Source organism: Stegostoma tigrinum, chromosome 26, assembly GCF_030684315.1.
Source record: "Stegostoma tigrinum isolate sSteTig4 chromosome 26, sSteTig4.hap1, whole genome shotgun sequence".
NCBI lineage: Eukaryota > Metazoa > Chordata > Chondrichthyes > Orectolobiformes > Stegostomatidae > Stegostoma > Stegostoma tigrinum.
In genome coordinates, this window is record NC_081379.1 from 23597803 (window position 1) to 23611841 (window position 14039).

The following is a 14039-nucleotide window of genomic DNA, read 5'->3' on the forward strand; positions in this document are numbered from 1 at the left end:
GAGGTGCATTTCACTGCTCTTTATGGGCTAAAGGCTCAGGTTTTCAGTAAAAGCTGGTCGTGATTTCATAATGACTGCAATTTAATTTCATGCCAAGTTAATTGTGATACAAGAAATTTTCTCACTAATTTCATTAGGCTGGTTTCCAATGTGTATAAAAATATTGCGGCTCTTTGAGAAGCTGTGCAGCAACACACTGAATAACATACTCTAATATTTACTTCACTACTTAGTGATGATGAATATCTACCAAATGAGTGCATAACGCTGCATTCTACATACATTCAAGGTTTGCTTAACAAATCAATAGGCTATGCCCCTTGCTAAAGCATACTGCCCAGTTTTTAAAGTAAATCTCCTATATGCTCGGTATTTTTCAAGATTAGAGCAGCTTCTTTCTTACCTGGTTAGCTTTTTCTAAGTTGGTCATGATCATTCCCAATTCATCTGTCCTAAAATAGATGCAAAACATCACAGTGTAATAAGATATATAAAGCCTACAATCATAACAGGCTGCAAAATTACTATTCACTGCCGACTCCCAGTTCATTCAATACTTTGGGATACTGTATTCCATAAGGATTCTAGCTGTGCAAACCCATCTGTTGCAATTGGTTTATGTACCTGAAACATTTTTAAGGAGTTGTATCATGAAAGACTTACCATTTCCAAGCATCACATCTTAATACACATATGGCTAAGTCAACTTGCATGGCGTTGAACATTTTATGAAGACTGTAAGTCAAAACAGTAATGCACTGTGCGCCATTGGGATTTTCAATTGTATCAATGCTCTGCCTTCAAGCAGCAATGTATCATATTACAACATGTTTTAGCAGAGCTCTATTTATAACAAAGTAAAATGTTAGTTTGGTTCGTGCCCTGACATAGATGATATTCTATCCAAATGCTAATTGAGGTTGTACACAATAAAAGTAACCAGCCATGTATGAAACTACGTGCTATACATAACCAAAAAAAAGCAACTGTATTCGAAACTGTCGCCACTATTCATCTCTAAAGCATGTACGGAAAATGGACCAACATATTTGACATCATGCCCAATAAGGAATTGCACAAGTGGTGCCAACAGCCAGTAATTTGGCTCCTCTCTTTATTTACCAGAAATTAGCAAGGACTTCGGAGGAAAACCTGCCTCTTCATCTCTAAACCTTTGTCAGATTTGATTCCTAAGTGAGAGCTGATTTTCCTAAACCATTGCCTGGGCTTGCAATGGCCAGCAATCTAGACTCAGCGGTTTGGGACGGCTGAGCTCCTCCAATAGAAATAGAAAAATGAACCAAATTCATTTCTGTGCTTATGCTCTTCCTGCTCTTTGAATTCATTATGGCCCAACATTCCCAGGTGCTGGAATAGGAGCCGATTACTCTCCTGTTGGGTGTCTTTAGCTTGCACCTTTTAAAAAGCAACAAAAAAAACCCTGCAGCTCCGAAACAGAAGCAGGGAATGCTGGAAACACCCAGCAGGACAGTGAGTATCTGCTAAGGCAGCAGGCAAGTTAATGTGTGAAGCGTGGATCCTCTATCAGAAGCTTCTATTAATGGGTTATACCTGATACTTTAACTTGTCTGCTCTGCATTTAGCTGTTGCCTGACCCGTTGCTGTAACCAGCATGCCGGTTTCATTTCAAACTTTTAAAATCTTTGTTAACTGTAAGTTGCAGTTTCTTCATCAAACCTCTCTTGCAAAGGAAGCAGAGTGATTTCTCTTTTAGGAAATAAATAGTGTCAGTTACTCTTAGACATTTGCACCTCTCTGACAGGTTTCAGCCTCAATTTATAACTACGCACCCGATAAATTCTTCTTTACACTTTGCTCACCCATCTTCAGATGTCAAAAAGAAACAGGCTCCATCTTTCAACGAGCCCTTAAAATCATGCCATGTTTAATAAAATGTTTCCTTTCTCACAACTTACTTGTGCTGCCCCTTTTTAAACATTAAATTTACTTTAGTCTTTTTGATTTATGCTGTTTTTCTGAAGCCAAGTTTTTAAATAAATCTCTGCAGTAAATACTGTAATTTTAGATGCCATTTAGAGATTTATTAGCCATTTTATTGTCACGTGTACCCAGTACAGGAAACCAGGAATGCAGTGAAAAGTGCAGAGTTTCCAGTCTCTGACACCATCTTAGAATACAGAAATTCAAAGCAGAAATTAAAGAATCAGAAACAAAAGGAGAGGAAATGTCCAGATCTGTCCAGGCAGCCCCTGGTTCTCTCTCCTGATGCTGGAAATTGAATGGATCCTGGAATCTGACAGGAGGTGGGGTCCTGGTTCAAGGAATCACCCTGCCACCATGAGGCCTTTGTCAAGCCAACCAATGCCACCACCCCTGCCTCTCCACCACCTGAGCTGGATCCTCAATGTCAGTGGCAACATCCATTGCCAATTGTTGGAAAAACCCATCTGGTTCATGAATGTCCTTTAAGGAAGGAAACTGCTTGGTCTGGTCTACATGTGACTTCAGTCCCACAGCAATGTGGTTGACTCTTAACTGCCCTCTGGGAAATTAGGGATGGACAATAAATGCTGCCTAGCCAGCGACACCCTCATCCTGGGAATGAATAAATGGTCTCTGGCTGTGAAGCCACACGCGGCATTGTTGCTGTGAGTCCACACTGGAGGCCCAGCTCACCGAGACTGCCACCACCGATGCAGCCACTGCCATCAATGAAAAGGTGAAAAGGAGAAAGAAGAAGAAAGGCAGATGGAAGAAAGGAGCAGACAAGCCATGGGCTCAGGAACCTGAATGCTGCCTGCTCTGGTGGGTCTGAAGAACAGGGAAATGGTGAAAGGAATGATATGGAAAAAAGAAACACCACAATTCAAACATTTGTCCCGTTTTAAAGGCTGTTTGCAAAACATCCGGATTGCATTATTTCACAGTTAAAGTGGTTAAAGATGAAAGAAGGCATCTTCGGGTGATCTGAGGGAACGGCTGCCATCTTGGTAACCCCTTTATTATGGAACCAACCATTACTGTTGGCTGCGGCACAAGTAAAAGGTAACTTTGCCATAGTCCTACTGGATCACAGAGCTGCTCTCCCTCAGAAAAGAGAGAGACAACTGGTGGTGGTTTAACCTGAGGGTGAGGGGACAGATTGAAAAGGAGTGTCCTTCATGGTAATTTCAGCTGTTGTGGGAACTGAATCCTCACTTTTGGCGTCACTCTGTATTGCAAACCAGCTGTCCAACCCACTGAACTAACCGGCTCTCAAACCAGCCACACACCGAGCAATCTGAAGACAGTGCACCCACGTGCCAAGTTGGCATCAAACCATTTACACAGATGTGTAGTTAATAGTCTCAAGGAAATTTGTAGCCAACTTCCAGAGGACAGGCAGTGTGGATAGCATGGAACATATATAACACCACCCTCCTCCAGCATGCCACAGTTACTTTACTGGAGAGTGAGTTCTTTTCACAGATTTGTACAGCGTGGCAGAGATGGGGACACTGAGGTGCCAAGACAACAGTTGGACTCACACTGGCAGATGTGGCAAGTATCAGATGGTACGGTAAAGAGTTTTAGATTTTGGCTGAAAATGGGGATTGTCTTCTTCCAGCCACTGTGGTGCTTGCTCAGATCATATCTGTGCACTGTGTTTAGCTCTACAGATTGTGCTAACCCTCAGTGAAGCTAACTCTGAGCCAAAGGGATTCAATGAAACTAACTCTGATGAAGGGTCCAACTGCCTCTAGGCACCCTGTTGAAGAAACAAGACAGATGGACAGACTAGAGATAATGGGAACTGCAGATGCTGGAGAATCCGAGATAACAAAGCATCTTAGCCTGCTGTGTTCATCCAGCTCCACACTTTGTTATCTTGGATGGACAGACTAAATAGCCAGGGGCTTTCAATGAATTGTTCACAGTCTGCTCTCCCTCAGACCATTGGGTCATAACTGCAAAGCAGTTAGCAATTTAGACAATTCCATTCCTCTGTTCTATCCCCAAAGCCCTGTAGTTCATATACCTCAAATGCTCATGCTAGGCACAAGCTCTAGCTGTGGCCTAATCATTTTTATACTGATTTCAGAATACCTTCTTAGCCTTTGTACTCAATTCCTTTATTTATGAAGTCCAAAGCCCTACATACTTTGCTAACTACTCTTTCAAGATATTTTGCTACCTTTAGGGTTCTGTGCAGACAGGGTGTATGGTCCCTCTGACCCCACATGTTCTGGGCCATTAGACCTCTTCTACCTCTGCCTTCTCTCCGCCTAAATGTATCAGGAATTGAAAAGCCCATGCCCTGCAGAGACTGGCAATGGTGTGATGGCAACAGTGTGTTGGGCCCTCACTTAGGTTGTCAGAGCATTATCATCCTTGCCATCCCATCAACCAGTACTGAGCATGGTGCCAACGAACAAGTGGCAGCAGCCTGAAATTGCCACACTGACCTTTCTTTGAAAAGCTTTGCATTGGGAGCTCAGTGTTTGTGTTAAATTGGGCCCAAACCTGCTGATTAAATTGGTAAGTTACAGACCGTCCTCATGTGTTCCGTGCAGGGACGATGGAAAACCTGATTCAAGTGTGGTAGAAGCCAGAGAGCCATCGCTTGTTCTGTTTCTGGTAGTATTTTTACAGTGAAAAATGAAACATTTCAACTAGTATGATAATGACTTCTGCAAACAGGAAAATCCAGTTCTGCATGCATTATTTATAGTCATGCTGCAACTGTTAATTAAAATATTTCATTTCACAGCCCAATTTCACATATTAGCATTCACAGCCCCATTTGTTAATAGATGTTCATTAAGTCTCTCAGCACATCCAGTCACACAGACATTAGAAAAACAATTTCCATTCCCAAAGTAATTCAGAAAGTTTGATCAGATCCTTCACTTTAGTGATCACTAAATGCAGTACAACAGAAAATGAATACCTTGTGAAGGTGCAGCCACTTTCACCAGAATCAGAAATCTGATAAAGAACAGAAAGATTCTCACCCTAGGAGTCTAATCCAGTTGCTTTTCAATGAAGTTATGGACCCTCACACACCTATACATCCCAACATCATTTACACTGCAGCCCATCTGGTCACTTGATTTAGATCATGTAACAGCCCTCTTTATTTTGTCTTGCATTCTTCCCAAGATTCTATCCTCGTACCACACCAACTCCCTGAGTGTTACCCAAGCCTCTACTGCTCTGCACCTCTCTCAATGACTCCAACCTTCATTATTTCGTTATCTAACTCTAACCTAACCCATGCTTATTTTACTTTGTTCTTTGGGAAATTACAATTTAAGACAGCTCTTCCAGCATTTGCCTTTTTTTTGTCTTAATTCATTCCCATTAACCCTTATGCAATATCACCAATTCAGACAGACATCATTAAAGATGCTGTTTGATACAATAAACAGCACCCTTGCAGCCACAATATATTATTTCCTCTTTCTATCCTTTTTCTTCTTGCCCTGGTTTGTGCTCTAAATATTGGAGCTGTCAAATGCAATCATTGGTCATGCAGAAAGTTGTCACATACTCAACCAACTGAAATCAATTGTATTATGCATGCATGGTACTCCAAATTCCTTCACCTACACAAGACTCAACTGTAGCTCGAGCTACTCCTCCAGCACTATGGATGCTTTATGTATCGCCACATCATTGTGTTACTTGATATGAAGGATCTTCTATACTTTTAACATGTTGGTTAGTACCATGTACAGTACATTGCTATATACACAGCCCAGTTGCAATTCTGTCAATGATGCTACTAAAATAAAACAATTATATAATCTGAGGTCAACTTGCTAAGTCATCCATCCCAGCAGAACTTTTTATTTCAAAAGAAAACCTAGCATTTAATTATAATACTCGAGACTATTTCATCCTGAAGTTGGTCATAAATTCCCAACCCCCTCCATAATTAGATCAAGCAAATTACTGTCAGCAAGGGGCAACAATATGCTGAACATTGCAGAAGCAGTTTCAGAGCGTCTCAGATAGATTCTCATCGTGTGATGTGTCTGTCTAACCCACTCGCCACACCAGAGTTTCTTCCCCGTTTGCCTGCAGCCAAACGGTTGTATCCAGAACATTAAGAACGACTCCTCGATGGGCTGGAATGATGCCATGCTCAAGCTCTTTATGTGTTATTTCCCCGATGTAACTTGGTGGCTGTTATCTTCCACTGAAATGTTTTATGTAAAATTGTGCTGACTGGGTAACAAGCATGGCCTATTTATGAATTCTACAGCAGGATGTGACACTGCAATAAATCAGTAATATATGTCACATAGCAAAAACAAGGAGCAGGTCGAACACCCTGTCAGGACTGTGCCACCATTCACACGTGATCTCTACCTCGATCCACTTCCCCAGCTCATTTATTTATTTCATAATTCCTCTGGTGCTCCAAAATTCATCAATCTCTTTTGAACATACTGCTTGAATTCCTAAGACTCATAACTCTAAGAGAAGAAATTTCTCCTTATCTCAGCTCTAAGTGCTCAATCTTTTATCCCAATATTACAACCAGGGAAAAAAGCCTCTTAATACCTGCTCTGTTAAGTCCTCTCAGAATGTTTTTTTAACATGTAACCTCTTTTTCTAATCAATCTGTTTTATTATATACCTCTGGAGCAGACAGCAGGTGGGGGTGGGGTGCTTGAACTTGACTTACTGCTCCAGAGGCAGGAACACTACCATTATGTAACAAGTGGTCCTCCTATGCACGGGCCATGCTAGTCTTCTCTGTATTGTTCCAATTTTAGGCTATGTGCTGCCAAAGTGAGCACTTACACACTTCAGTCAGATCCCATTTTCATCTCAGGGACCCTGGCGTTTTTCCTGTTTCTTGGTCCCTTATACATACCCATCCCCACTTCCTTCGGGTTCCTAGAATCAAGAACCACAGTCACTGTGGCTTTGAACTGTTTTATATACGTTTAGCAAAATCTCTTAGTTCTTGTTTTCTATTTCTCTATTTACATGGCCCATCAACAGCACAGGTCTCAGAATGATACAGCCACAGCTTTGTCATACAAACACACACACCTTAGTCATTCATATTATGAATCTCTTCTTCTTTGAACCTGGCCTTACACAATATCAGAACAGCACCATTTAATCAGCTTGAACGTAAGTACCACTAATAACTATTTCATGTACAAATGAGAATATCTCAAACTAAGAGCGATGCAAGGCTGAATCTTATATTTTGGCAAAGATCTCTAGCTCGGGTTGTGGATGAGGTTGTTGATTTGCTTGCCGAGCTGGCTTGTTTTTGTTGAATCATACATTTTTGTTTAAACGCATTGAGGTTTTTTGGAAGGTTTGATGGGGCAGGTTATGGGCTACACAGTAATCGGCTCCTCATTCTTTAAGTGGAGATCATCCTGACTCTGTCCAACCTGTGGGCCTGACTGTCTATGGTCATGCCCCTGCAGTGTATTAGATGCTGCTCTTGCCTACTGTTATCTGATGTTACTATGGCTTTTAGAGGTGCATTTTATTCAGGTTTTTGTATGAAGAGAGGTTCAGGCAGAGGTGACGAGTGGTCTGCTGCAAGCTAATAAATAGCTTGTTAGGCCTTGAAATTTTTTTTTGAAGTTGGAACAATAGAAGCAGCCTGAATAGGTGGGGTCAAGCTCCCACAGAAACAGGATTTTAGTTTTAGCTTTCAATAACTGTTGGATTCTTGAGGCTGTATGTAGAAGCACTTATTCCTCTCTCTGTTACAGCTAAAAGCTGGGGTTCTCTTCCTGCTGCTAGAATTACATGTGAGACAATCTATTTTACTGAATTTGCCTTTGCCAAAGGTTAATGGGATGTTACTATATTGGAACAGTTAATAAGTAGTTTATTAATTTGTTAAGTATTTCGATAGAGTTGCAGTGAAGCAATTTGTTTTGAATTTGTCTATATTTTAACTAATAGCTTGATGTTAAACTAAAAAGTAGAACCATAAAGGCTTTAATGTCAGGATTACCCCCTGAGCCATGTGCAAATTGACGCAGAGTAAATAAGACTAGAGAGGTAAATGCATGTCACCAAATTAGGTGCGGGAGAAATGGGTTCCCATTCATGGAGCAGGCACCATTACAGGGAAAAGAGCTGTTCCACTGGGATGGGCTTCAGTTGAATCAGGCTGGAACCAATTCCTGGTAAATGGTATAACTAGGGCTGTAGATAGGGCTTTAAACTCATTAGTGAAGCAGGGGAGCAAAGTTTAAAAGATGAAAAATGAACAAGAAGCAGAGGTATGAGCTAGTGAAGAGGCAAACAAAATTTGACAAGTAGAAAATATAAGATGAACCACACATCAGAAATCAGAACCAGAATAAGTAATAATGATTAAAAGTCAAAGCTTAAGGCTCTTTATCTGAATGCACACAGAATTTGTAACTAAACAGATGAGTTAACAGCACAATTAGAAACAAATAAACATGGCTTGACAGCTATTATAGAGACATGGTTACGGGGTGACCCAGGACTAGGAACTTATTATTCGTGGGTATTCAACATTCCGGAAGAACAGGAAAAAAGGAAAAGGAGGTGGGTGGCTTTGTTAATAACAGATGGTGTAAAAGGAATAGTAAGGGAAAGAAGTCGCAGATTGAAGTGGTTTATAGGTCCCCGAAGAGTTGCCTACTCCACTAATGCTCTCAATGTTTCTAAGAGAGAGGTGGACACCGCACAGCAGTGCAGTGCTTTACTTCTCCCTCCAAGTTCATTTCGACTTAGCTCCTTCCACTCTCCCTACCCTTCCCTCACCTCTGATAGTGTACATTGCAAGTAATGGCTTTTGTAATTAAGCGTCTAATTGGCTACATGGGGGATTTATTGGTGGCAGCTAATCATTAAAAACACATAAATAAAATGTCATGGGCTGCAGATGCTGGAAATCAGAGTTGATGAAATGTGGAGCTGGAGGAGCACAGCCAGTCAGACAGCATTGCAGGGGCAGGAATGTCAATGTTTCAGGATCAGGATCCTGATGAAGGGTCCAGATTTTTTAAAAAAAGCCATTCTGATTTAATTGTGGGAAAACTGTTGTTATTGATAACATATCTGAACATAGAAATAAAAGAGAAAACAAAAGAAGTAAAGAAAGAGTCGTCTCATTGTATAAATTGGGAAATAATGGAACAGTGTAAGATTTCCACATTTGCCATGAGTGATTTTAACCTGCTTATTGACTGGACAAATCAAATGGACATGGGTAACACAGATCATGAATTTGTAGAATGTATCAGAGATTGTTTCTTAGAGCACAGTGTTGCAGAATGTACTTGGGAACAGGTTATTTTACATCTCACAATGTGTAATGAGGTAGGATTAAGAAGCGATATTGTAGTTAAGGATTCTCTGGGAAGTGGACATCATAACATGGTAGAAATTCAAATTAAGTTTGAGTGAGAGCAACTTGGGTCTCAAACCAGTGTCCTCGATTTAAATAAAAGCATATAAAGTGGTACTTAAGTCGAGGAATGAAGAAAGAGTTGACTAAGTCGGCTGGGAAATTGACTACGAGAAGAGGCACTGGGTGAGCAGTGGCTGACATTTCAGCTGGTATTTCATTCCGTTCTGCGGAAATTTATTACAATCAAAAAGCCGCCTTCCACAGGAAGGAGGCACCAGCTGGTGTTAACAAAGGTGGTCAAGGAGAGTATCCAATCAAAAACGAAGGCATGCGAAGTGACAAAAACTAACGATAAGCCAGAGAATTCGGATATCATTAGCAGGGAATTGGTGGATAATTTAAATCAATAAAATCATTTAAATCAATGGCTGCAGAGATAATGGAGGCATTGGTTGTAATATTCCAGAATATTCTGGATTCCAGGAGGGTTCTCATGGATTGGAAAATTGCTAATGCATTCAACCCTGTTCAAGAAGAGAGGGAGACAGAAAGTAGGAAAATATAGGCCAGTTGGCCTAACATCTATCATTGGGAAAATGCTACAGTCCACTATTAAGAAAGATATAGCAAGATATTTACAAAAGCTTAACACAATCAAACAGTGTCAACACAGTTTTGTGAAAGAGAAATCACGTTTGTATAATTTGTTAGAATTCTTTCAGAATATAACCAGCAGAGTTGATAAAGGGGAACTGGTAAGTTTGGAGTATTTGGATTTTCAGAAAAAGTTAACAAGGTGCCACATAAACAGTTATAGCACAAGACAGCAGCTCATGGCATGTGGGTAATCATAGAATCCCTACAGTGTTGAAACAGGCCCTTTGGACCGAGTTCACACCGACCCTCAGAACATCCCACCTAGACCCATTCCCCCAGAACACACTTAATCTACACATCCCTGAACACTACAGGCAATTCAGCATGGCCAATCCACCTACCGTGCACATCTTTGGACTGTGGGAGGAAACCAAACCACCCAGAGGAAACCCATGCAGACACGGGGAGGATGTGCAAACTCCACATAGACAGTCGCTCGAGGGTGAGACTGAATCCCAGTCCCTGGTGCTGTGAGGCAGCAGTGCCAACCACTGAGCCACTGTGCCACGCCTTGCACGGTGCTAATTCCACTCTGGGACAAAGTTCCAGCTCTCAAAATTCAATAGTTCTAAAGCGGTAATGGATTAGCGTGGATTCTGGATTGGTTAACAAAGACGATAGTCAGGGTCAAGGGGTCTTTTTCAGATTGGAAAGACTTAACTGGTGGAATGCCACAAAAAGTACTCCTAGGGCCTCAATTATTATCAAGTTTAATGATATGGAGGAGGGAGCCAAGAGACACCAAAAATGGCAGCACAGAGGGATCTGGGTGTTCTTGTGACTGAAACACTAAAGGTTAGCATGCATGTCCAGCTGGTAATTAAGAAGGAAGTGGATGTTTTGCCTTTAGTGCTAGAGGGTTGGAGTATAAAAATAGGGAAATTTTGATACGACTATACAGGGTGTTGGTGAGGCTGCATTTGGAGTACGGTGTACAGTTTTGGTCCTTGAATCTAACAAAGGATGTACAGGTATTGGGGACAGTTCAAATCAGCTTCACAAGGCTGATTCCTGGGATGAAGGGGTTGGCTTCTCAAGTGTGAGTAAACAGTTTAGGCCTTTATTCATCACAATTTAGAAGAATGAAGGGTGACCTTATTGAAACATATAAGATTTACAGGGTTGCCAGACACTGTGAACAAACATTGCTGTTGCTTTTGCTGTCAACTGATTGGCTTGCGAGTCCATGAAGTCTCTCGATAAATTCAAATGTACAGACTGGTAGCAGAAATCAGGTGCGACACTCGGGTCTGTGATGTTGCACCACCTCCTATGTGAAATAGGAAGCTTAAAAAAACTCACAAGATGTACCTGCATCTCTACTGTGCTAAACTTAGTTGAAGAGATTTCAATCACCCATTAGAGATGCAAATTCCTTTGGCAGCCCTGCATCCTGGAAGGGTGAGGATGAGGTCATGGGCAGATGCAGCCAACATTACCCAGAATACAGCCTGATTGTCAAAACAAATGGTGGCACATATTCAGGCTCTCGCTTTAGGACTATCAAATCTTGACAGCTGAGACTCTGTCCCAGAGCGGAATGACCACTGTGCATGGTTTGCAAAACCAAAATGGACAGTGTTACCCGAACCGGCCTCCACTGAAGGGACCGGTCTCGGGGATTAGCACTGCACTATCTACATCCCACTCTCCTGCTCTGTGCTCATTTTGCTAAACTCCAGAGAGTACAGGCTTATAAAACTCAATCTCTCATCACATGCAAAACCATTTTATCAAAGGAATAAACCTCATGAACCTTTGCTGCACTTGCTCTAAACTAAGTATATCCTTCCTTAGACTGCGAGACAAAAATTGCACAGTAATTTTACATTAAACAGCAAGCAGCAACAGCCAACAATCCTGGACCTCACTGTGAGTCACTGTGATCCTTTTGAAGCACTCACGTCGGTTCTAATTGCAAATTTATATTACTTGATGGCTTTTGATTTTTTTATCCTTTTGGTATTTTCTTATTTTGCCTAGAGACACACTAACTGACTATCAAAAAAACACTTAAAAGAAAACACTGAAAATGTAAGATACACTGTCTTGAGCAATTCTATGCTGCACAGTTAAAATGCTGTACTGGCAGGAATCTCAGATTGTAGAGAAGATTACAATTTTGTGGACCAGGTTATTGCCTACACTTTGAGTCCAGCTCCCAACTGCAGGGCTGCGATTCCTTAATGATCTGTTATATTCAGACAAGGAAACTTGTAAAGTTTTAGGCAACCTGTAATATCTGTGGTCAGGTCAGCAAAGAATTAAAGGTAGTCTATCCTGATTGTTATATTATTCAGAACACAAAAATATCTTTGAAGTAGGACGATGCGAATTAGCTTATGCATTTATGGTGAAATGTGAAGTTCTCTGTTAAAGGCCAGCAGACTCATCACAGAAACATTCTGTATCTGTCCACCACTGGTTATTTAAAGCAGCTGGAAACCTTTGGCAAGCAGGGAATTGCTTACAAAATGTCACACAGAAAAAGGAATTAAGCTTTCAATGCAAATTTTGTAGAAATTATAGCGACATAATAAAACAGGGATTGAATTAAAAAATCAGCCGCAATTTTCTAATTCAACGAGCTGCTGAGGTTTTTGGGGTCTTTCATGATCTCTGCAGGATTCTTGTACACTTCACACTAGTCCAAGCACATAATGCAGCACAAATGATCCAATGGGATCATTCTCTCCTGGTATGATGGAATGTTTAAAATCATCAAGGAAGCTATTATATGGCATCAGTCAGATGTAACTTCAGTAACAAGAGCATTTGATGAAGAAAATTATTATGTGAGACAAGTCACACTGGCTTTGGAGTTAAAAATAAGCCCAAACAAAAAGAAAACTGTTGAGAAAAGTATTTTCACTGCACCACAGCACTTTTGTTTATTTTATATTTGTTCAACGGATATGAGAATCACTGGTAAAACCAACATATATAGATCATCCCTAATTGCTCTTTTGGGGCAGGTCTTTTTGTAATCAAATGCTGTTCCCAGGACACACTGCACTGGAAGACAGACTCCGATCACACATACCACCCACTAAACCCAGTACAGTCCACTTAATTTGTTAAATATCATTACGTCAACAAGGTGAAAAGATTAACTATTACTTATTAAAGTGGAAATTCCTAACAATACCACGACATGAGTGTATTAGCCGGAAAACAATTTCCCTGTTACCAAAAAATGTACTGTTGGGAAGGGCATCAGGTGACTTAAATCCCCAGGTATAACAGCTGTCTTCATTCTTTCAAATTAAAGACACAGTAACGTGGATAATGGCTTCAGTGTTTAATGTTCCTGATAGCGTGAGTGGAAGACCAATGCATTACAAAACTAACTAATGGCCAATATGAGTTGGATGAGTTGAAGATAGATGCATTTAACTTGATACTCAGCCTATCTTAGCTGGAGAGTCTGGGAAGATATCCCTTCACACCCCTTCCAAGTATAACCCCTGAAGAAGGAACTGGGGAGCTTTATTGATAATGACATTCTGTTAAATATATTGAAAGGTACAAATTAGGACCAATAGGTCATTCTGTCTCTTGAACCTGCTCAGCCTTTCAATAGACTGTGGCTTATCTGATATGGCATCAACTCCACTTTCCTGTCTATTGTATATAATCTTTTACTATTTTGTCAATCAAGTATCTATTTAACCGAGCCTTAGAAATATCAAGACCCTGCCTCCACTGCTCTCTGGTGAAGAGAATTCCATAGACGAATGAATGTTTGATAGAAAACGTTTCTCTTCATCACCATCTTAAATGGGACACGACTTATTTTTAAACTGCATCCCCGAGGTCCAGACTTTCAGACTTTCTCTTGGCAGCCACCTTGTCAAGTCCTCTCAAGCTCTACCAACAGGATCACTTGCAACCTTTCAAACTTCAATGGATTCAGGCCCAAACTGTCCAACCTTTCCTCAAAAGACAACCCTTGCAATCCAACCTTTACTGCACTGTTTTTAATGCAATTATATCCATTCTTACAAGGAGACAGAACAGATGCAAATGCTCCAGATGTAGC

At 40.9% G+C, this 14039-nt stretch overlaps 1 protein-coding gene and 1 non-coding gene across 6 annotated transcripts in view; both read right to left on the bottom strand.

The window, feature by feature from the left end:
• Positions 1 to 14039, bottom strand: part of cux2b (cut-like homeobox 2b) — a 302961-nt gene that overhangs the window by 52557 nt on the left and 236365 nt on the right. For all 5 annotated transcript variants that reach the window (XM_048556467.2, XM_048556469.2, XM_048556468.2 and 2 more), the window contains one exon: positions 404 to 452. In XM_048556467.2, the coding sequence (XP_048412424.1) occupies positions 404 to 452 (49 nt within the window). The remainder of the gene's footprint in view (positions 1 to 403; positions 453 to 14039) is intronic.
• Positions 6665 to 6773, bottom strand: LOC125464381 (U6 spliceosomal RNA). Its single transcript, XR_007250013.1, has one exon. It is a non-coding gene; the product is annotated as a U6 spliceosomal RNA (small nuclear RNA).